The sequence below is a fragment of the Physella acuta genome, unplaced genomic scaffold (assembly GCF_028476545.2).
Source record: "Physella acuta isolate Inbredline_101_S28 unplaced genomic scaffold, ASM2847654v3 ptg000181l, whole genome shotgun sequence".
In the NCBI taxonomy this organism is placed as follows: Eukaryota; Metazoa; Mollusca; class Gastropoda; family Physidae; genus Physella; species Physella acuta.
Window position 1 is genome coordinate 516,262 of NW_026731700.1, and position 24,444 is coordinate 540,705.

Sequence of the window (24,444 nt, forward strand, 5' to 3'; positions counted from 1 at the left end):
TGGGGTGCCCCCCCCCCCGATGAAATACATTTTTTAATTATTAAACTTTAATATAGGTGTACGATCTCCCCCCTCCCCTCCCCCCTCTCAAATCCCGCAGAGAAAAACGTCTGAAAGAAATCCTTGCATAATGCTATTGTGACAATCCATTCATCCAACAACTCTTAATCGCGAACATATCGCTAAAGTATAAATAAATAAATAATTAGAGAATAAAGGGAAAAGAACACCACCCTACCCCACGTAACACATTTTAACAAAATTATAAACCATCCTCTATATTCCTTTCACTTTGTGAGGCTACACTACAGGAGTGAGTGACACTTTCACTGCTTGTATTAAAATAACATTTGATGTAAAGAAAACATCACACAATATGCGCTTTAATGTTTATTCTTGGAACAATCCAGCATACAAATCTGCCAACGCTTTTTACAAACTGGAGTGCAGGAGCTTTATTTACCTTTCACACCTATTTTTAGCAACATATTATTTTGGCAATTCCTCGTAACAAGAAGTCTGGCAAGTTATGTTTTGAGGGTTAATGCCCTTTGTATATTGATGCATTTTAAAAATAAACACCAGAAGCAAGCGAGCACTTGTAATACCTGCACTCAACTTGCATGGGTGTATAGTGTATAACTTAAAATATCAGTTGTTTCTGGCTGTCAAAAAACTGTGCGTAGTGCTTGAGAGATTTGTATTAGCAAGATACCAATAACTGAGGTAAAAGTTGATTTTACTGTCAATTGTCAATTTTAATTATTATTTAGGCCTATAAAAATTATTAAATTAAATTATAAATTAGTATTGTAACAGTAACAGTAACAAAACTAACAATTTACTTTAACTCAAGTACTACTACTATTATAATACTCTATCTCTATAGCCTATAGCGGTTATAACAATGATTGTTATAGCTGCTAAAGAGATAGAGTTTTATAATTAATTATACTATAAATAAACCATAGGCCTATACTATTAAATATTATATTATACGAAGTGTCTACTCGGAAGAAGATTTTTCTCCCCAACGTCTCCACTTAGTCGGCAAAAGATAGCTCTGCGCATGCGCAGTGACCTATGGCTAGGGTTAGGGCTAGGATTAGGGTTAGGGATAGGATTAGGGTTAGGGTTAGGGTTAGGGTTAGGGATAGGGATAGGATTAGGGATAGCTTTAGGGATAGGGTTAGGGATAGGATTAGGGTTGGTTTTAGGGTTCTGCTATTGTAAACACACGCATGCGCAGTACCATCGAAAACATCGCCGCTAAGGCAAGTCGTAGTTTCTCTCCATTGCGCATGCGAATCGCATGCGTATCTTATTCCGGCTAGAATCGGCCTATATTATATGCCTACATACTATACTATACTACATACTACATACTGTTACTTTAATTGTTAATTGATAAATTAGGCCTTAACTAATAACAAGTAGGCTACCTAATATAAATATTATTATAATATATAATTATAGGCCGATTCTAGCTGAAAAAAGATATGCATGCGCAACGGAGAAAAACTACTACTTTCCTTTGCTTCGATGTTTTCGATGGTACTGCTCATGCGTGTGTTGACAAACAGGACTCTAACTCTAGACCTTACCCTAGGGCAGCTATTAAGGTCACTGCAGAACTATTGAGTTTAGTATTTTCTGCTGACCAGATGGAGACGCTGGGGCGAAAAATCTTTTCCAAGTAGTCACTTTGATAATTATTACCTATTATAACTGTTACAAAAGGCCTAGGCCTAAATTAAATTAATTATAATTTGGGTTTAGGCCTATTAGTTTTTTTAATTAGATAGGCCCTAAATATTTATTTATAATTATTATAATTATTACTAGATCTAGAAATCTTGGTCTAGTAGTACTGCTCCACTACTATTTTATTACTACTCAATAAGTAACTAATAGTATTAGGCATTGGGCTACTATTAGGCCTGATTAAATACGAAGTGATTGTGCGGAAGAACCTTCTGCCCTCCAGCCGCTGGTTGGGCCAGCAGAAGATGCAAAATGCAATTATCTTAATAGCTGCGCAATGGGCTCAAATTAACCTTTTAATGTCTTTTATTCTTCTGACAAAACTATCTGTAAGGTGTGGTCGGGGGATTGCGTTTCAGGCGGGTCACAAGGGGTTGAGGGTTCATAGTATATTTATAATATATCTAGTAAAGAGATCTAGTCTGTAAGTTGAATATAATTTTTAAAAAAATTCTATTTTAATAGCCTTTTAAAAATAAGTATCAATTCCTGCCCCTTCAGGCCCAAACAACGAACATCTATATGCAAGAAAAACCAGATCCTTGTAGCAGTAAGCGCATGCGCATCTTCTTCTGGCTACAACTGGCCTATGTAATATTAATAGTAATACTATTGTACTAGAACTACAATCTACTCAAATCATGCGCATCTTCTTCTGGCTACGATTGGCCAATGTAATATTAATAGTAATACTACTGTACTAGAACTACAATCTACTCAAATCATGCGCATCTTCTTCTAGCTACGATTGGCCAATGTAATATTAATAGTAATACTACTGTACTAGAACTACAATCTACTCAAATCATTAATAATATTATAAATACATATAGGCCTAATGAATGAGTGAGTATATATACTATTAGTATACTAATGTATAGGCACTAGGTAATGATATTAATAGTGATAATTGCTACATGTACCACTTAAGATTATTAACAAAAATGCCTATCTTGTGGTGGCTGTGGGTTAGCAGTTGTATGGCTTTTAAATAAAGTTTAAAAACATTATTGAAATGAAGGAAAAAGTGTCTTCAATTTAAAACTTGGATAAATGAATGTGTCATTTTATTACTCCCACTCATCAATTCACTTGACATCTTAATTACAAAGGGATATAACAGACATTGTAAGGGGAACAAGTTCTATTTAAATGTCAACATATCCATTGAAGGATCCTGTGTAATTAACTTTTTATATTGCAAAAAATATCAGCATATATCAATTTAATTATTATGTCAAAAGCATTTTATCGCAGTTATCAATATCATTTGTGTTATGTGTTTTTAAGCTATTTTGATAATGGGTTAGCTTTGAATTTTTTCATGATATAGCTGTTTTTAAAACTCAATGTGTTTTGAATCAAGTGCATTAATTCTTCTCTCCTGCAGTAATCAAGTTGGCAAAATGAGTTATACAAATCAATTTAAGCACTTCGTATAATTTCTCATGTGCTTCAGAATTAAGTACTACCATATGCTACAGATGTTTAAGTACACTGTATTGAAAAGTATGGAAGGATGTTGTAAAATGGTATATTCTCCCTGGGAATCAAAAAGGCAAGAAGCCCCAGTATAAAATGCTAAATATTAAACCAAAATTCTTTCATGGATAGAATTATCAGATTTTAATATTCCAAAGTGTTTGTTTTCCTGTACTAATTAAATTTTAGACAGGCCCAATTAATGTTAATCACACTAGCACAGACTGGCAAAACTTTGGCATTGAGTCAACACTGCTCAGCAGGTCTGTTTGTTTAATTTTTTAGCGTGTTCACGGTTTGTTGTTTTCTCTCCAGGGAGTAATGCATTGATGGTGATTTCTTCATTAATTACATTTTTTCTCACAATTATTAACATCTCAAGTTTTTATGAGATGTTGTTCAATTTTACCTTTTTTAGCATTGGGTCATATCAATTTCACTTTTTTAAACTTTGCCCTCCATTCTTTAAAATTTTAGCAATTGGGCTATGACTAAAACTTCATCACACCTTTACCTTCTGCAACTTACTTTCTTGCACTCAATGTATCAGAATTATGGTATAAAAGTATGTTATGCTGTTTAAGTACTGTTCACTGTTTAGCTAATGGTATTTAAACTCTCAATAATCTAGTATATTCCGCTAGTGTTGTATTGAAAAAAACTTGACAAGGTGATGTATTTACATACCCAGTTTTGTAACTAGCACAGCACTCTTTAGGGACTACAAAAGGAATAATCAGTACCACTTTACTGTAGTTTCCTTTGGTCACTTTTCTTGAGTTCCCTTATGTGGATCACTGACCCGCACTATTCATACTCCTGTATTAAAATAATTAAATTACTTGGACATTTCCCTAACATTTTTTGATAAAGATTTATGTCCCTTTTGTTCCAGTTTAAAATACATTTTTTAGAAGATAATTTTTCCCTCTAAATATTTCATAGCAATCCAAACGATTTAATTACTGGCCTTTGTTTTATTTTAAAATATAATTGGTCAAATGAATGTAACAGTATTTAAAATCATGTTTGCTAAAACCAAACCTTTAAAATATGTTTTGTTTAGACAATACTTTTATCATACAAGAAGAACGTATACCCCCCACCCCCAACGAAATAGAATTTATATAGAAAATATATACTTTTAACAGTGTCCGCCCCCCACCCCCGCCCTCGAAAATTAGAAGAAATACTGCCATTAACTATTCTAAAGAACAAAAGAATTGTTCTTTTTTTACTTTCTCGTATATACGAAGTATAGAGAAAGTCTTGTAATCGTGCAAAAAAAAAAAATCGAGATTTTTGCAAATCTCGACGTTTTGCATCTCACTGATAACGGAAAAACATAATTTTGCAATCTTGTCCGTATGTCTGTGTGTGTGTGTGTGTGTGTGTCCGTGTGTAAACACGATAACTTGAGTACCGTTACAGCTAGGTTGATGAAATTTCATATATAAGTATTTAATCAAAATCGTAGATCCGTATCAACTTTTGAGCGATTTCCGATAACCGGAAGTGGTACTTTTCCTACTTTGAATTTTTCAAAAGCCTATAACTCGAGTACTATTTCAGATAGATAAATGAAATTTCATACGTAAGTAAAAGATCTAATTCTCTACCTTCTATTAAATTTTGAGTCATTTCCGTTGACTGGAAGTAGTACTTTACGCTACTTCCGATTTCTCAAAAAACTAATGTAAATTTTAAAAGTACTAATAATATTGCGCACTATTATGCGCTTTTTTATTTCGCGTTCACTTGGTGTGCAATTAATTTGTCTACGAGATTTTATTCTATTTTTAAAACTTTAAGTATTTAAAATGGATTAAAAATCATGTCTATAGCCCGAGTTCCCATCCCCTGTTATTTTATATAAGAATATTCGAGAAAGTTTAGGGGAGATCACTCCCGGTTTATTTAATATTACAATCCTCTATTTGCATTTGTAAACATAATGTACTATCTTGCATAAAGGACCACTGTATTGCACTGTGTAACAACAGTAACAAATTTATTCGTCTTCGTTATAACCATAGTACGAATCGAGTTTCTTGCATGTAGCAGTAGGAATTTCATGAATCTGTGTCATGTTTCTGGATGCAGCGGATGAGTCATAATATTGGATGGAAGTATTGATTCTGTCAGCCGCATCCTGTCTGTGAGATCAATGAATATTGGCCGCTTTGAACAGTTAATTGCTGGTGTTGATGTTGTAATTTTCTAAATATATCTCTCCATGAGTGGGATCGTGTTAAAAAAGGAAAAAAAAATTAGTTTCGAATACGCATGTCAATGATTCGAGCTAAGCGATTGCGCAGCTTTGCGCGTTTATGTTGCTTTTCCTGCGCTGGTCCAATTTTTGCTGTCTATTTTTAGCCCTTCGCTTCAAATTAACTCTCACATCAAACGCAGCCCTCTAGCACCGCTCAACCCAGCAAGGGGACATAATTCCCGCCATTTCTGGTCGCGCTGTTTGAAGCACGAGCGAGGCAAAAATCTTCTCTCTACCGCCCTGCCTACCCCTGGCTCTGTTCTTACGGATTACTGGATTTAGGTTTTGGATTAACGTGAAGCCTTCACGCGTGAGTTCACCGAGATTTCACGTTTCTCTTCTTACGTATTTACATTATATAATTAAAGCCTCGTCTAGTTGTAAGAAATATTCAGATTATAATTGATATTCGAAAATGTTGTTTGCAGTTTTAATTTTACTTCATCATTGAATTATATGCGTTAATTAACTTTTAAATTAAAATAATTGTAATGAAGAAACCGCGACGGGTGTTTCTTAGAGTAGCTCTGTGTTTGTTGACATTTGATTGTGGTATTGTGTTGTGTGGTTGTTGATACTACAGTGTGGTATTGTGTTGTGTGGTTGTTGATACTTCATTGTGGTATTGTGTTGTGTGGTTATTGACACTTCAGTGTGTTATTGTGTTGTGTGGTTGTTGATACTACAGTGTGGCACTTCTGTGTGGTATTGTGTTGTGTAGTTGTTGATACTTCAGTGTGTTATTGTGTTGTGTGGTTGTTGATACTACAGTGTGGTATAATGTTGTGTGGTTGTTGACGATTCAGCGTGGTATTGTGTTGTGTGGTTGTTGATACTACAGTGTGGTATAATGTTGTGTGGTTGTTGATACTACAGTGTGGCATAATGTTGTGTGGTTGTTGACAATTCAGCGTGGTATTGTGTTGTGTGGTTGTTGATACTACAGTGTGGTATAATGTTGTGTGGTTGTTGACACTACAGTGTGGTATAATGTTGTGTGGACAGACGTAAACAAGCTGTCGAGCAGCTGATCTCACGACCCCACTGAGAAAGTTGTTCTAGTCAAGTTTAATGTGAAGTTCGCGTTGAATACTGCACAGGTAAGGTTTCACAGCAGGTGTGCAGAATCGCTTGTTTAGTGTGACGGTGATTCTTTTTATCACGTGACTTACATTCAGAGCTAGATCTACATTTATCAACACAGCATCAGGTTGCTTGTGGAGATTCTGTCTTCCTCAGTTGTCCCCATTTCTGACATTCGCTCGTCCTCTATTCGGGTCATAATGTCCTCGTTTTCGTCCACGTATCATATTTTTGTCGCCGTGTCCTCTTTCTATTCCACTTGTCCCCATTTTTGTCCGTATGTCCCATTGAATTAAGTTTGTCCTCTTTTTATTCCACTTGTCCCCATTTTTGTCCGTATGTCCCATTGTATTAAGTTCACGTGTCCTCCCTTAGCAATGGTTGTCTCCCCTGCCGAGGTAATCAATACCAGCTCTGGCATGCACTTTAAAGAACCTGCGCGTATTCGTTAGAGATGGTGTAACGGATACGTCACAATACGGAATGTGTGACGAATATGTCTAGGGCATTACCCCCCCCCCCCCATCATTTAACCCCCGGACATCCCCCCGACATTACCCCTCCCCTCCCCGAGCAAATTTACTCCCCTGTCAATTACCCCTCCCCTCCGACACTCCTGACCCTAAAACTAACTCCAAAATCCAACCCTATAAGTAAAGCTAACCCTAACCCTAAACCAAACACCAACCATAACTTTAAATCTATATCTATATCTTACCTTAATCCTAGCCTTAAGCAAAAGCTTAAAACGAAACCCAACACTAGACAATAGTTTAAGCCTAACCCTAATCCAAGCGCTAATCCTAACCCTAATTTCAGCCATATCCCAAACCCTAGCGCTCAGTGTTTCTTCCAGACTTTTTTCTCCGGGGGGGGGGGGGGACACTTGAAATCTTCGGGGGGGGGGGGGGGGCGGTAAACTTTCTTCGGGGGGGGGGGGGGGGGGGGGGCGGACACTGTTAAAAGTATATATTTTCTATATAAATGATACAAATTTCATTTCGTTCGGGGGGCGGTAAAAATTTTTCGGGGGGGGGGGGGGCTTCGTCCCCCCCCCCCCCCCCGAAGAGATGCCTGGAAGAAACTCTGCTAGCGCTAATCCTAGACCTAACCCAAATGCTAACCCTAACTGTACCTTAAGCTACAAGAGGGGGGGGGGGGTTATGTCGCGGGGGGTGGGAGGGTAATACGTCACAAGATCGCATATCGAGGATTTCACTAGGTGTATCGTGTTAGGGGCATCATTAGTCTGATCGCGTGACACTAGTATAAAGACTGACGTTCTAATTTCCCTGTATTCACCATCAGTGTTTCTTCCAGACTTTTTTCTCGTGGGGGGGGGGGGGGGGGAGGCGGACACTAGTTCGGGGGCCAATGGGGGGGGGCGGTAGACTTTCTTCGGGGGGTAGAAACTCTGGTCACCAGAATTGTTCTGTAACTCCAACTGAAACGTCCCATGTTGGTTCTAGCATCTTTTCGTTTCGGTTGGAAGTAGGAGCGGGAAAATCATTTCGGCTTTTGAATCTCCTGTTGATGAAAATTAAACAAAACGTCTGAAACCACGTGCCAGACGCTGAAGGTAAATACTGTGCTATAAATAGACTTGGCGGCAACAAACGATGCATTGATAGATGCGCCAATTGGCAGGTAGGGGGGTGGAAGGTAGACAAATTCATGTGCACGTTTTAGGCAACTCCGCCAGACCGCACATTCCGGTCAGCAATTTAAATGAACCGACCCGCCGCGGGAAGGCGATGGCTACAGGTGGGCGGAGGGATACGGTGGTTGTTCGCCAGACGGCGGAAGGATCCGGTGACGCAGTTAATCTGACACGAGACACGCCATCAAGTCGACCACAGGCTAACTAGTGAAAGCTGAAATCTGAATTGATTTTGGCTCGGGGTTTTTCGCTTTGATGCTGCTAAAACATTCGGCGCGGGGACTTTTTTTTATTATGTTGGCGGATGGATATGGCTGAACCGGCTGTATTTGTTGACGTACTCAGGCTGGTTTGTTTGTATCGTAAATAGTGTGGTAAGCGGGCGTAGATTGGAAGCTGATTTGCCACGCGCAAACATTATTGTAAGGTTTTAGATATGCTGGGAGGACGGTGATCCTAATCACGTTGGGAGGACGGATGATTATTGTCACGTTTAGAGGACGTGATCCTAGTCACACTGGAATGACTGATGATTATAGTCACGTTTAGAGGACGTGATTCTAGTCACTCTTGGAGGACGTGATCACGCTGGGAGGATGGTGATCACGTTTGGAGGACGGTGATCACGCTGATTTACTCTTACTTTCCACCCTCAGTGAATAAAAAAAATTCATCAAGTTAGATGCCGTAGAAAAAAAGTAAAAAATTACATTTTCTATTGACCTTAGTGTCAGACCCACTCTGTATGCACTATTCCCATAACAGCGTTTCTCCTTTCGCCTGATCTACCCACCCATCCCATAATTCCATCAGAGTTATGTTCCATTAGTTTCCTCAACGTTTGCCCCGAATGGATAAAATGACTTGGATCTTTTCCTCGGTCTGCTGTGTCACGTGGGATCATTCACTTGTCTTCCCGATTTGGGGAGTAATCTATTGACGGGGTTCTGATTTTGTCACGTGAATACCAACACATTGCACACGCCACCCTGTAGGGCATATCCAGGTCCTACAGGACATAATGATAGCCATAGCCGACTATGTCCTCCATTACTTAGGTAATATATTTTCCTTTATGACCGGATATGTCCTAAGATTGCTGTGTCTTTCGTGAACTAATGACTACTACGTCCTATATGACCTACAATTACCATCCTCTATGACCTATCAATAGGGCTTGTAAGTCTCAGTCTCTCCCACTTCAAATTCGGAATCTTGTTAGCCATGGAGATATGCGAAAACGAGAAGTTGGTGACCTACTTTTTAAAACTTACAAGTCCTATTACCATGTCCTAAATGACCTACCAGTTACCATATCGTACATGACCTAATGAATTCCATGTTCACACGACCTAACAATAACCACACCCACAGCACCAGCGTACAACTTTCACCCTGACCCCATGGCGGCTTCTTTCCACCCTCTCCCCACCAGTTCCGATGACCCCTATTAGACCCCTCTGACGTACAGCCCACATGAACATCTAAAGACGATACCCGCATCTGGAAATAAACCAGCCGTTAAATTTTACCCCAGCTATCGATCACCGAACTCGACAAAAGATTGGAGTCAATAAATCGATACCCAGCCAAGTGAGCTTGCGTCACGCTGTCCCTAATGTAGTGAGTTTAAACTTGTGTGGGAGCAACGTGATCGTAGATGTCACGCTAACCATCACGTCCCTAGTGGACAGTTAACGGGATGTAGTGTCGTGACAGCGGACTGCGCGCTGGACATCCCTTGATACTGGTGAACTTGACTTCACATTCAAGGTTTCCTTGGTGTTTTTAACTGGACTTTTAAACATTGGACACTTTGATTTGTATGGGGAAATTGGACATTTTGTTAAAGGTAGAAAAATTTGCTCTTCAAAATAGGACATATTGTTTAGTATGGAGAAATTGGACATTTTTTTTAAGTATGGGGAAGTTGGACATTTTGATTAGGATAGAAAATTGGACTTCAAAATTAGACATGGAACAATTTGGACTTTAAAATTTGACGTATTGTTACTATTGGAAAATTTGACTTCAAAATTGGATTAATTTGCTAGTATGAGAAAATGATTTAAAAATTGTTAGTCTGTATGGGAAAACTGGACTTTAAAAATTGTGACTTCAATCTACGGCAGGTTGATTAAATCTCACACAGCTAATTTGATACCGAAGTTAATTTGGAGCACTTAATGAACTGACTATATATTGGACATTTCGTTGGCGCCAATCAACATTCAATTAACGCTGGACACTTGATTGGTTTGTTGGATGTGTACGTTTCCAGTCGGGTCACAGTGATAAAACGGTGTAGTTGGTGCTCTGTTGAATTTTATGCTCTTTCATTTAATCATTGGTAAACTCGCATGAAATATTTGTTGTGTTCATAACTCCTCTCCTTTACAACCGTCATCTCCATAACTTACCCTTTACAACCGTCATCTCCATAACTTACCCTTTACAACCGTCATGTACATAACTTACCCTTTACAACCGTCATGTACATAACTTACCCTTTACAACCATCATGTAAATAACTTACTCTTTACAGCCGTCGTACACATAACTTACCCTTTACAACCATCATGTAAATAACTTACTCTTTACAACCGTCATCTCCATAACTTACCCTTTACAACCATCATGTAAATAACTTACTCTTTACAACCGTCATCTCCATAACTTACCCTTTACAACCATCATGTAAATAACTTACTCTTTACAACCGTCGTGTCCATAACTTACCCTTTACAACCATCATGTAAATAACTTACTCCTTACAGCCGTCGTGTCCATAACTTGCCCTTTACAACCATCATGTAAATAACTTACCCTTTACAACCGTCGCGTACTTAACTTACCCTTTACAACCGTCTTGTGCATACATAACTTTCGCTTAACAACCGTCGGGCGAATATTAATAACCAACCATTTACAAAAGTCTTGTAAGCAGCTTACCCTTTACAGTCTGTTCTGTAAATAACACACGCTTACAGCGGGTGTGTCAAATAAAACTCACTCCGTTGAGCCGTTGTAGAAATAGCTCATGTTTACAGCCGCTATGTAAATAGCTTAAGTTTACAATCGTTGTGTAAATAGCTCAAGTGTACAACCATTGTGTGTAAAGCTAATGTTTACAGCCTGTATGTAAATAAACTAGTCTCCCGCGTTTGATCAGCAACTCACTCCAGACTTGTGTCAACAATTCCCTCTACACATGTGTAGCGTAAACACATACAACGTTGGTGTTGTGTCAACAATACCTCATGCTATAGGTGTGTCAATAACTCGGTCTACGTTGCGATAGTGGTTCTTGACCTGGGTTCGGTCGAACACCAGGGGTTCGGTGCGTCAGTCTCAAGGGTTGGGCGGAGGTCAAGACACACACCGGAGTCACATGATTCACGATCCGATTTTGTCAGTGCGGCAAATAAAACTATTACAAAAGTGGTTCGATGAATGCGTATATGAAAATAGTGGGGTTCAGTACTTTCAAAAAAGTTAAGAACCGTTGCTATAGTGTGATCTCCCCCCCCCCCCCCCCCCCCCCACCCCCACACACACATCATCATCATCACCATCTCAATTGTACAAACAGCGCCCGTCATTCCTTTAATATTTAACATTCAATAAATACACTTTTTTTTAGTTTAAAAAATTTCCATTTAGTTCTAGTTTTTTTGTCTGACACCCCCCCCCCCCCCCCCCCCCCCGCCCACTCGGCTGGACCGTTAAGGCTGCGACAACTGGCAAAGGATTAGGTCTGGCTTGTTGCTGAAAACATCACAAAGCCATTTATTTAACCAACTCAGACCCGTCCAAATTGATGGCACTCGCCGATTGGTCCGTACGTTTCTGGAATGGCTTGCTACTGGCCAGACGTCCATGAATGGACGGATGCCGCGTTCGTTGAGATATTTTTAAAATCACGTGACCTTTAGCTTCGTTTATTTTATTTTACCAGACTTGTTAGGTGGAGTACAACCGATGTGTCCTGTCTGAATGATGTATGTAATAATGCTTGTGTACACAATCTATGTGTGCTGTATGAATGATGTATGTAATAATGATTATGTACACAATCTATGTGTGCTGTATGAATGATGTATGTAATAATGATTATGTACACTATCTATGTGTGCTGTATGAATGATGTATGTAATAATGATTATGTACACAATCTATGTGTGCTGTATGAATGATGTATGTAATAATGATTATGTACACTATCTATGTGTGCTGTATGAATGATGTATGTAATAATGATTGTGTACACTATCTATGTGTGCTGTATGAATGATGTATGTAATAATGCTTGTGTACACAATCTATGTGTCCTGTATGAATGATGTATGTAATAATGATTGTGTACATAATCTATGTGTGCTGTATGAATGCTGTATGTAATAATGATTGTGTACACGACTGTTTTTTTTAAACGTATAGGTACTCTAAATGGCGTAACTTGGGTGTGAACCGGATTGGGGGGGGGGATGCGCCCTCGGATGTTGACATTTTAAATCAATTTTTTATGTTATTGATCCGGCACTTGAAACAAAGCGCGAAGCATCTCCAGTCATCTGTATTAAATTAGCTGATTTTTTTTTTTCGCTTGACTACTTCGATTTTTTTTTTTGCCAATTTTAATTTTTTAACATTTTTTTTTATCCCGCAGCTTGAAGGGCGCCAGAAGAATTCAACTGCTCACCGTTTGGCGCCCTGATGGCCGACTGTGCACCGGGCCACTGAAGCCCATGGCCCAGAGTGGCCAATCTGTAACCCACCCGGGTAGAGCTGTAGCATGAAGATACGGCTCCACAACGTTGCGGAGAGGGAGGCCTTCTCCTACCCCCTCCCCCTCCTGGTGGGGGAGATTGAGGGCAGCAGCCAAGATGGGCTGTTGATGGTGTCGTCATCGGGTGACCCGGATGGCGTCATTGATTGGCCAATCGTTGAAGGATGTTTTAAGGTAAGGGGGAAATTATTTCAAGACTTGCTTTGATTAGGTTAGGCATAGCCACATATTTTGATACTTGAATCGTTGATACTAATGATACATCAAACCCTGAACCTAGCCTCAGTGGTGCGCCACTTAATGGTGTCACCCCCCAGAGGCGTAGCGACCCTTCCCGGGGACAAACTTTCAATTTTCGATTTGCACCCCCCCCCCTCAAACAACTTTTGATTTGCACCTCTTAAAACACTATTTAACACTCAAATTAATCTTTTAATTAAGTGGAATTATCATTTTTATCTATATATTTTGCTATTTTTTGCCTTGGTGTCACCCGGTGCGGTCAGCCCCCCCCCCCCTTAGCCTTGCACCCATCACTACTGAAGGGTTCTTTGTGATCAAACAAAAGCAAAGTATTCATGCAATCTTGACTTTGTATATAGGTCAGGCGAAGCTGAGTCCACCTGTTTCTGTGGTCCCAACCTTGGCCGACCCGTGATATGCCACGGGCATCGGTCTTATGCCAAGGGCGTCGGTCTTGTGCCAAGGGCATAGGGTTGTTCCAAGGGCATCGGTCTTGTGCCACGGGCATCGGTCTTATGCCATGGGCATCGGTCTTGTGCCAAGGGCTTCGGTCTTGTGCTACGGGCATCTTATGCCAAAGGCATCGAACTCGAGATTTAACAATGATGAAACTTAAAAAAAACAAATCGTGTTTCTCTTTGAAGAAAATTTAGATTCCTGGAATTAAAAAACAAACAAAACGTACAGCATTTTTATTTGAACGAACATGAATTGCAGTTGGAAAAACAAAATGTTACCAGAAACACTAGAAGAATGGGGGGGGGGAGCATTCCCTTTATACAATCATTTAACTTGATCCCTCTGTTGCTCTTTTTGCTTCGTCCCTGTTGGTGCGAGCAAACTTTTAATAATGCAACGTCACATGAGCTTTGACATAATTAGATGTTTAAATCATTTTAAAAGAATATTAAACCTAATTTTGTCAAAGTTAATTTAAAAAAAATTAAAACCAATTTTGTTGAAGTTTACTGCACCATGCATTGCAATTGTGTCTTGACCGCCGTGTCAAGTTTAAAATAAATGTGTTTGGTTGAAGTGGTTGAAATTTTTGCTGGCAACTTACCACCCATGATGGAGAAAGAAAAATAAGAGAAAAAATAAATAAACGCTTATGAAACGTTTATAACAAGTTTTTACATATGTACCAAAAATATAACAATTTTCTTCAAATATAAAGCCTACTTATAAACTCCCCGTTTAATTATAAAGAAAATGTACGCCTAGTTGCTCATAAAATATAATTTAAAAAAGAAATATTTCTTTATTTTCAGTGCATATAAAAAACGTGTTATTAGAAAAAGGTGTTATTATTTTTTTTTAAATCTGGCCAGTAACATTCATGAAACCAGTTGCCTGGTCTCACTGTGTCGTTGATACCAGCTGTTCGAAAAAGTAACATTTCTGATCGATAAGAACCCCATTAAGTTTTTTTTTTTAAAACCATCTCATCCCCAATACAGTCCTAGATAAGATATAAAATCTATCCAGGGCTAAAGATTTTTTTTTAAACCATCACATCCCCAATACAGTCCTAGATAAGATATCAAATCTATCCAGGGCTAAAGATTTTTTTTTAAACCATCACATCCCCAATACAGTCCTAGATAAGATATCAAATCTATCCAGGGCTAAAGATTTTTTTTTAAACCATCACATCCCCAATACAGTCCTAGATAAGATATCAAATCTATCCAGGGCTACAGATTTTTTTTTAAACCATCACATCCCCAATACAGTCCTAGATAAGATATCAAATCTATCCAGGGCTAAAGATTTTTTTTTAAACCATCACATCCCCAATACAGTCCTAGATAAGATATCAAATCTATCCAGGGCTAAAGATTTTTTTTTAAACCATCACATCCCCAATACAGTCCTAGATAAGATATCAAATCTATCCAGGGCTAAAGATTTTTTTTTAAACCATCACATCCCCAATACAGTCCTAGATAAGATATCAAATCTATCCAGGGCTAAAGATTTTTTTTTAAACCATCACATCCCCAATACAGTCCTAGATAAGATATCAAATCTATCCAGGGCTACAGATTTTTTTTTAAACCATCACATCCCCAATACAGTCCTAGATAAGATATCAAATCTATCCAGGGCTAAAGATTTTTTTTTAAACCATCACATCCCCAATACAGTCCTAGATAAGATATCAAATCTATCCAGGGCTAAAGATTTTTTTTTAAACCATCACATCCCCAATACAGTCCTAGATAAGATATCAAATCTATCCAGGGCTAAAGATTTTTTTTTAAACCATCACATCCCCAATACAGTCCTAGATAAGATATCAAATCTATCCAGGGCTAAAGATTTTTTTTTAAACCATCACATCCCCAATACAGTCCTAGATAAGATATCAAATCTATCCAGGGCTACAGATTTTTTTTTAAACCATCACATCCCCAATACAGTCCTAGATAAGATATCAAATCTATCCAGGGCTAAAGATTTTTTTTTAAACCATCACATCCCCAATACAGTCCTAGATAAGATATCAAATCTATCCAGGGCTAAAGATTTTTTTTTAAACCATCACATCCCCAATACAGTCCTAGATAAGATATCAAATCTATCCAGGGCTAAAGATTTTTTTTTAAACCATCACATCCCCAATACAGTCCTAGATAAGATATCAAATCTATCCAGGGCTAAAGATTTTTTTTTAAACCATCACATCCCCAATACAGTCCTAGATAAGATATCAAATCTATCCAGGGCTAAAGATTTTTTTTTAAACCATCACATCCCCAATACAGTCCTAGATAAGATATCAAATCTATCCAGGGCTAAAGATTTTTTTTTAAACCATCACATCCCCAATACAGTCCTAGATAAGATATCAAATCTATCCAGGGCTAAAGATTTTTTTTTAAACCATCACATCCCCAATACAGTCCTAGATAAGATATCAAATCTATCCAGGGCTAAAGATTTTTTTTTAAACCATCACATCCCCAATACAGTCCTAGATAAGATATCAAATCTATCCAGGGCTAAAGATTTTTTTTTAAACCATCACATCCCCAATACAGTCCTAGATAAGATATCAAATCTATCCAGGGCTAAAGATTTTTTTTTAAACCATCACATCCCCAATACAGTCCTAGATAAGATATCAAATCTATCCAGGGCTAAAGATTTTTTTTTAAACCATCACATCCCCAATACAGTCCTAGATAAGATATCAAATCTATCCAGGGCTAAAGATTTTTTTTTAAACCATCACATCCCCAATACAGTCCTAGATAAGATATCAAATCTATCCAGGGCTAAAGATTTTTTTTTTAAACCATCACATCCCCAATACAGTCCTAGATAAGATATCAAATCTATCCAGGGCTAAAGATTTTTTTTTAAACCATCACATCCCCAATACAGTCCTAGATAAGATATCAAATCTATCCAGGGCTAAAGATTTTTTTTTAAACCATCACATCCCCAATACAGTCCTAGATAAGATATCAAATCTATCCAGGGCTAAAGATTTTTTTTTAAACCATCACATCCCCAATACAGTCCTAGATAAGATATCAAATCTATCCAGGGCTAAAGATTTTTTTTTAAACCATCACATCCCCAATACAGTCCTAGATAAGATATCAAATCTATCCAGGGCTAAAGATTTTTTTTTAAACCATCACATCCCCAATACAGTCCTAGATAAGATATCAAATCTATCCAGGGCTAAAGATTTTTTTTTAAACCATCACATCCCCAATACAGTCCTAGATAAGATATCAAATCTATCCAGGGCTAAAGATTTTTTTTTAAACCATCACATCCCCAATACAGTCCTAGATAAGATATCAAATCTATCCAGGGCTAAAGATTTTTTTTTAAACCATCACATCCCCAATACAGTCCTAGATAAGATATCAAATCTATCCAGGGCTAAAGATTTTTTTTAAAACCATCACATCCCCAATACAGTCCTAGATAAGATATCAAATCTATCCAGGACTAAAGATTTTTTTTTAAACCATCACATCCCCAATACAGTCCTAGATAAGATATCAAATCTATCCAGGGCTAAAGATTTTTTTTTTAAACCATCACATCCCCAATACAGTCCTAGATAAGATATCAAATCTATCCAGGGCTAAAGATTTTTTTTTAAACCATCACATCCCCAATACAGTCCTAGATAAGATATCAAATCTATCCAGGGCTAAAGATTTTTTTTTAAACCATCACATCCCCAATACAGTCCTAATATAACCAGGGTTCAAGTTGTTTAAACGAACACATCCCCATACACAAGGCTAGATGATGTATGAAATATAAGCAGGGTAAAGTTGCCATCAGATAAAAAAAATTACCCTGATAGAGCCTACATCTGATGGAAAACTACCCTGGCAGAGCCTAATGGGCCGCCCAATGAAACCGACAAAGTGTAGGGACAAGAATTAATTCTCTTAAATCAAATGGAAACTAAGGATTCCCACAGGACTAAAAAAAGCCGGCTCGAATTTCAACAGGTTCGAGAAAAACATGAATTATCTCATCTGACAGGCTTTGTCCATTCTGGGAGGCATTGCCCGATTTTCAGAAAGCCATTGTCCGATTTTCAGAAAGGTATTGTCCGATTTTCAGAAAGCCATTGTCCGATTTTCAGAAGGCATTGTCCAATTTTCAGAAAGGCATCGTCCGATTTTCAGAAAGGCATTGTCCGATTTTCAGTAAGGTATTGTCCGATTTTCAGAAAGCCATTGTCCGATTTTCAGAAAACCATTGTCTGATTTTCAGAAAGACATTGTCCGATTTTCAGAAAGGCATTGTCCAATTTTCAGTAAGGTATTGTCCGATTTTCAGAAAGCAATTATCTTATTTAAAGAGAGGCACTGTCCGATTTTCATTGATTAGTACCAGAGTTGGACTCAGCAGCCATTGGACACCTCGCTTCAATTTGAGAGTCCCTTTTCCTTAGCTGGCATAACCTCACATTCAAGGACTATCATTATCTTCTCATAAAACATTTCAGGTGCCTTGGGTGCAGCCCGATTACCCCCTCCCATATCCGCCACTTACTGTTTTTTACTAGATACTCCCAGTCACACACTGTTGCATGTTTGTTGTGCTCTATGATGGTACCCTACTCAACTTTATTTAGAACCGCTGGTTTAGAACAATTCTTTTAGTTTTTGCTTTTACTGACACAATTTTTTCTCCAATAATCGTTACGAAATTATACGACAGTTTTGTTTCCAGTTCGAGACATTTTTCAGCATTTTTTAAATACCGCCCCTGTCAAGATAACATTAATCATTAATTAAATGGCATTCGGGAAAAATAACGGGTAGAGTTTTGTGTGCAATTGTCCCCCCACCCCACACCCCCACCCCCACCCACATGATCGTTATTCTGTGATTGACCCACTTTGAGCATCATTAAACGCTTCCCTCTGACTAAACACAGAACTAGGTCAGTTCCAGCATGTCCGTTTCATTAGGTCAACGAGAGGACCCCGGGGGAGAATGTATGCCCGCTCCAGTGACGGGCAGGGCCCAGAGTTATCGATCTCTGGTGCCAGACCGGCACGTGCCCAGCAATCGTCCCTGGTTTGTTTAGTCATTTCAACCCTCGCCCTAAGCTCGGTGGGTGTTTTACATGACAGCTGGGATCCTGCGTCCTGTGTGGGACATACGTGAGGGGACTGTTGAATCGTGGGTCAGGTGTAGGGTCTACGTGAGGGGACTGTTGAATCGTGGGTCAGGTGTAGGGTCTACGTGAGGAGACTGTTGAATCGTGGGTCAGGTGTAGGGTCTACGTGAGGGGACTGTTGAATCGTGGGTCAGGTGTAGGGTCTACGTGAGGGGACTGTTGAATCGTGGGTCAGGTGTAGGGTCTACGTGAGGGGACTGTTGAATCGTGGGTCAGGTGTAGGGTCTACGTGAGGGGACTGTTGAATCGTGGGTCAGGTGTAGGGTCTACGTGAGGGGACTGTTGAATCGTGGGTCAGGTGTAGGGTCTACGTGAGGGGACTGTTGAATCGTGGGTCAGGTGTAGGGTCTACGTGAGGTACTGTTGAATCGTGGGTCAGGTGTAGGGTCTACTTGAGGGGACTGTTGAATCGTGGGTCAGGTGTAGGGTCTACGTGAGGGGACTGTTGAATCGTGGGTCAGGGTGGGTCAGGTGTAGGGTCTACGTGAGGGGACTGTTGAATCGTGGGTCGGGGTGGGTCAGGTGTAGGGTCTACGTGAGGGGACTGTTGAATCGCGGGTCAGGTGTAGGGTCTACTTGAGGGGACTGTTGAATCGTGGGTCAGGTGTAGGGTCTACGTGAGGGGACTGTTGAATCGTGGGTCAGGGTGGGTCAGGTGTAGGGTCTACGTGAGGGGACTATTGAATCGTGGGTCAGGTGTAGGGTCTACGTGAGGGGACTGTTGAATCGTGGGTCAAGATGGGTCAGGTGTAGGGTCTACGTGAGGGGCCTGTTGAATCGTGGGTCAGGTGTAGGGTCTACGTGAGGGGACTGATGAATCGTGGGTCAGGTGTAGGGTCTACGTGAGGGGACTGTTGAATCGTGGGTCAGGTGTAAGGTCTACGTGAGGGGACTGTTGAATCGTGGGTCGGGGTGGGTCAGGTGTAGGGTCTACGTGAGGGGACTGTTGAATCGTGGGTCAGGTGTAGGGTCTAAGTAGGGGGACTGTTGAATCGCGGGTCAGGTGTAGGGTCTACGTGAGGGGACTGTTGAATCGTGGGTCAGGTGTAGGGTCTACGTGAGGGGACTGTTGAATCGTGGGTCAGGTGTAGGGTCTACGTGAGGGGACTGTTGAATCGTGGGTCAGGGTGGGTCAGGTGTAGGGTCTACGTGAGGGGACTATTGAATCGTGGGTCAGGTGTAGGGTCTACGTGAGGGGACTGTTGAATCGTGGGTCAAGATGGGTCAGGTGTAGGGTCTACGTGAGGGGCCTGTTGAATCGTGGGTCAGGTGTAGGGTCTACGTGAGGGGACTGATGAATCGTGGGTCAGGTGTAGGGTCTACGTGAGGGGACTGTTGAATCGTGGGTCAGGTGTAGGGTCTACTTGAGGGGACTGTTGAATCGTGGGTCAGGTGTAGGGTCTAAGTAGGGGGACTGTTGAATCGCGGGTCAGGTGTAGGGTCTACGTGAGGGGACTGTTGAATCGTGGGTCAGGTGTAGGGTCTACGTGAGGGGACTGTTGAATCGTGGGTCAGGTGTAGGGTCTACGTGAGGGGACTGTTGAATCGTGGGTCAGGGTGGTGGGTCAGGTGTAGGGTCTACGTGAGGGGACTGTTGAATCGTGGGTCAGGGTGGGTCTGGTGTAGGGTCTACGTGAGGGGACTGTACAAACTGGGGTCAAAGTGGGTCATGGTGGTTCAGGTGTAGGACTTAACGTTGGGAACTCTCCAAACCGGGGTCAGCCCGAATGAGTCAGGTGTAGCCATTTGAACCCTCGCTCTTAGCCTGGGATCCAGCATCCAAAGGACGTGAGTGGACTGTTCAAACGTGTGTCAGGCAGGATGGGTCATCTGTAAAGCAATGAATGGATGGCTGGAACATTCTATTAGAGTCATGATGGGATGGACAACACCTGGGACTGAAGCAGGAAGTGGCGGGGACTGACCAGTACACACACAACACATGAAAATTACTTGGTTAAATAGTGGACGTGATGACCGTGTGGGGGGCCAACCAGCACACACACAATACATAAACATTACTTGGTTAAATGAGTCGACGTGATGACGGTGTGGGGTGCTGATGGAGTTGCTGAATGGGCGCCATTTTGGAACACCCCCAGTGTGTTCTGTACCTTAATATCACGTGATGACAGTGGGGTGCTGATGGAGTTGCTGAATGGGCGCCATTTTGGAACACCCCCAGTGTGTTCTGTACCTTAATATCACGTGATGACAGTGGGGTGCTGGGGAGTTGCTGAATGGGCGCCATTTTGGAACACCCCCAGTGTGTTCTGTACCTTAATATCACGTGATGACAGTGGGGTGCTGGGGAGTTGCAGAATGGGCGCCATTTTGGAACAACTCCAGTGTGTGTTGTACCTGAACGACAACGTCAATGCAATTAGATTGGACAAATAAAATATTCGTTGCTGTTGTTAATTGCATTGTATGTAGGTGTTAGGCGTATTCCCTGCCCGCCTACCTTTGGGAGGGGGATACTTTTGTTTGTCTGCTGGCAACAGTTGTTGCTAACTCGTGCTCTCTCATGCAGCAACCGGGCCGTCAAACCGAGTGAGTGAAAAGAGTTCGAGGGATCTAATCGGCTATTCCAGTACTTAGGTCATCTTCCCATAATATGAGACTAGTCAACCTACTTTCTCCCCTTTCGAAATATTCTGAGAGATCTGTTAGTTTTAAAAACTTGGTGGACTGGAAATCACCGAAGTCCCTACTTTGTACTGTAGACTAACGACCAATATTAGCATTGACCAATCAGAAGAGCTAATGAGATCACGTGACTTGTGCAGGTGTTGGCCAGGCTCCAACCCGGAGAGAATGTCGTCAGTCTCCGCTACGGCCAGGAGTGTTTGACCTTGAGGCTGACCTACGACGCGCCAGAGTTCACCCACATCGTCCGGCCTGTCTACATCGTCTGCGCCGGGCATGACGGCCACTTCCAGGTAAGGTCACGTGACGAATGCTTGTGAGTGATTGGTGGTTGGGACTTCCGGTGATGGGTGTGTCGGTATGCACGTGGTCATATTGTTGTGAGCGGGGTTTTGAGTGGTCAGCACTTGTGTGAGTGACCAGCTCTTGTGTGAGTGACCAGCTCTTGTGTGAGTGACCAGCTCTTGTGTGAGTGACCAGCTCTTGTGTGAGTGACCAGCTCTTGTGTGAGTGACCAGCTCTTGTGTGAGTGACGTGCGTGTCTGGGTGTCCGCTTGAATGTGTCTGCATGTATGTGACCTGTCGGACACTACTCTAACTGTAGGAATTGCTCGTGTGTCTGTATGCTTGTCTGTGTGTCGGACACATTTCTAACTGAGCTTCTCGTGTGCATCTACTGTCTGTATGCTTGTGTGTGTGACCAGTCGACCAGAACTCTAACCCCCCCCCCCGCCATCTCCCCCATGACGCCAGGCTCCCGATGACGTAGTCTCGACGCCCGAGGCCGCCGCCCGCCGCATCAGCCTGGGCGCCCAAATCATCCAAACCCTGACGGCCGAGAAGATGCGGGAGCACGGCTTCGGCCGGACCACCTTCCAGCTGGAGACCGACTCGGGGTCAAGGCCGATCTGTCACGTGTTCCACAGCAAGCTCACGCTGGCCGAGGCTTATTCAATGACGGGGTGAGTCCAGGCTTACATCAGTGGTCTAGTTACAGACACAATTCTTAAACAATGTCTGCATTGATTTACATTTTCTTCACAGCAGTGATTACCCAGTAGAAGTATTTTTATGATACGTTAGGAATCTTTTACTGTTTTTTGAGGTTATAACTTTAAAAAATATTTTTAAAATAGCTTTGTCGATTTTCTGTTGGTATATTTATTCGAAGATTTAATTTTTTGCTAGTTTTCCTAACCTAACCATTGCCTAAACAACTTCAGCCAGTCCTCAACATAATCTGTAGCCGTATTTTAATCACTGAATCTAATATTGGTAACTGTAAAAAGAAGCTTTATACTATTTTTTTTAAAATTTTCCTGTTGATTGGTTTTATAAAAGTCATTTTAAAAAAATGTTCTATGAATGTTCACGTTTCAATTAACGTAAACATTTTGTTTTTTAGCTATAAGTTAACATTTACTTTTAGCTATCAACTTTTAAACATTTGCTTCTAGCTCTAAACTTTAACCATGACTTCTAGCTCTAAACTTTAACCTTTGCTCCTAGCTACGAACTTTAACTTTTGCTTCTAGCTACGAACTGTGGAACTTCTTCGGCAAAGAGCTGATGATGTCGCCTCTCTTCTCGCACAAGTCCCGCAGCAAGTTCTTCTGCTTCATGTCCTTCACCCGGTACCATCTGCCCAAAGACGCCGACATACCCAAGACACACAGCGACATCCTCAAGCACACCAAAGGTCACACGGCACTGGGTGAGTTTAACAGTAGACTGGGTGATGGCATGTCCAGCTATGGCAGTGTCATGTCATTGGCTAGCTGTGACAGTGTGATGTCATGATGATAGCTATGGCAGTGTCATGTCATGTCTAGCTGTGACAGTGTCACGTCATTGGCTAGCTGTGACAGTGTCCTGTCTGGACAGTAGCAATGACAGTGTCATGTGACACATGTATCACTGACTTCTGTGCTGTCAGGATTGTGGCAATGATTGTGTGCCATCATGACTAGCACTTTTATATCCGTCATTGTACTTATTATTTCTTACCATTCATGCTCAGCTTTCTGTGCTATGATGTATTTGACTATTACAACAACAGCATAGTTTGTGTGAACACCTCTCTAGCCCCATCTACACGTCTGTAAAGTTTGACCTGTCCCCTCTTGTGTCACCAGGTGGAGGGGGTCTGGCACTGTTTGGCACTGGCAATCTTCACACCTGGGCTGATAGTCTGGCCAGTTTTAACCACTGCTTGACCAACAGGAAGCGAATGGACAGGAGGAAATTCATGGACGATAGTGCATACAGGTGAGTTGTTGGATGATAGTGCATGCAGGTGAGTTGTTGGATGATACAGGTGAGTTGTTGGATGATACAGGTGAGTTGTTGGATGATACAGGTGAGTTGTTGGATGATACAGGTGAGTTGTTGGATGATACAGGTGAGTTGTTGGATGATACAGGTGAGTTGTTGGATGATAGTGCATACAGGTGAGTTGTTGGATGATACAGGTGAGTTGTTGGATGATAGTGCATACAGGTGAGTTGTTGGATGATACAGGTGAGTTGTTGGATGATACAGGTGAGTTGTTGGATGATACAGGTGAGTTTTTGGATGATACAGGTGAGTTGTTGGACGATAGTGCATGCAGGTGAGTTGTTGGATGATACAGGTGAGTTGTTGGATGATAGTGCATGCAGGTGAGTTGTTGGATGATACAGGTGAGTTGTTGGATGATAGTGCATGCAGGTGAGTTGTTGGATGATACAGGTGAGTTGTTGGATGATACAGGTGAGTTGTTGGATGATACAGGTGAGTTGTTGGATGATACAGGTGAGTTGTTGGATGATACAGGTGAGTTGTTGG

The 24,444-nt window shown here is 40.9% G+C and overlaps 1 protein-coding gene across 2 annotated transcripts; it reads left to right on the plus strand.

Annotated features, from left to right (window-relative positions):
- The first annotated feature begins 638 nt into the window (after positions 1–638).
- Positions 639–23,890, plus strand: LOC131936597 (uncharacterized). 2 transcript variants are annotated; one of them, XM_059293653.1, is made up of 6 exons: positions 639–726; positions 12,931–13,224; positions 21,759–21,911; positions 22,372–22,580; positions 23,154–23,332; positions 23,754–23,890. In XM_059293653.1, the coding sequence occupies exons 2-6, from the start codon at positions 13,057–13,059 to the stop codon at positions 23,888–23,890; spliced, it is 846 nt and encodes a 281-aa protein (XP_059149636.1). In that variant the 5' UTR covers positions 639–726; positions 12,931–13,056. The 2 variants fall into 2 exon arrangements, with proteins under 2 accessions (XP_059149636.1, XP_059149637.1); XM_059293654.1 differs by lacking the exon at positions 639–726 and adding an exon at positions 5,725–5,828.
- Positions 23,891–24,444: the final 554 nt, after the last annotated feature.

What these genes read in the sequence shown, in the direction of transcription:
- LOC131936597 (XM_059293653.1), top strand. Translation starts at nt 13,057, where the DNA reads ATGAAGATACGGCTCCACAACGTTGCGGAGAGGGAGGCCTTCTCCTAC. An exon ending in TCGTTGAAGGATGTTTTAAG is followed by an intron (nt 13,225 to 21,758) that starts GTAAGGGGGAAA and finishes TGACTTGTGCAG; the next exon opens with GTGTTGGCCAGGCTCCAACC. An exon ending in CAAAGGTCACACGGCACTGG is followed by an intron (nt 23,333 to 23,753) that starts GTGAGTTTAACA and finishes TTGTGTCACCAG; the next exon opens with GTGGAGGGGGTCTGGCACTG.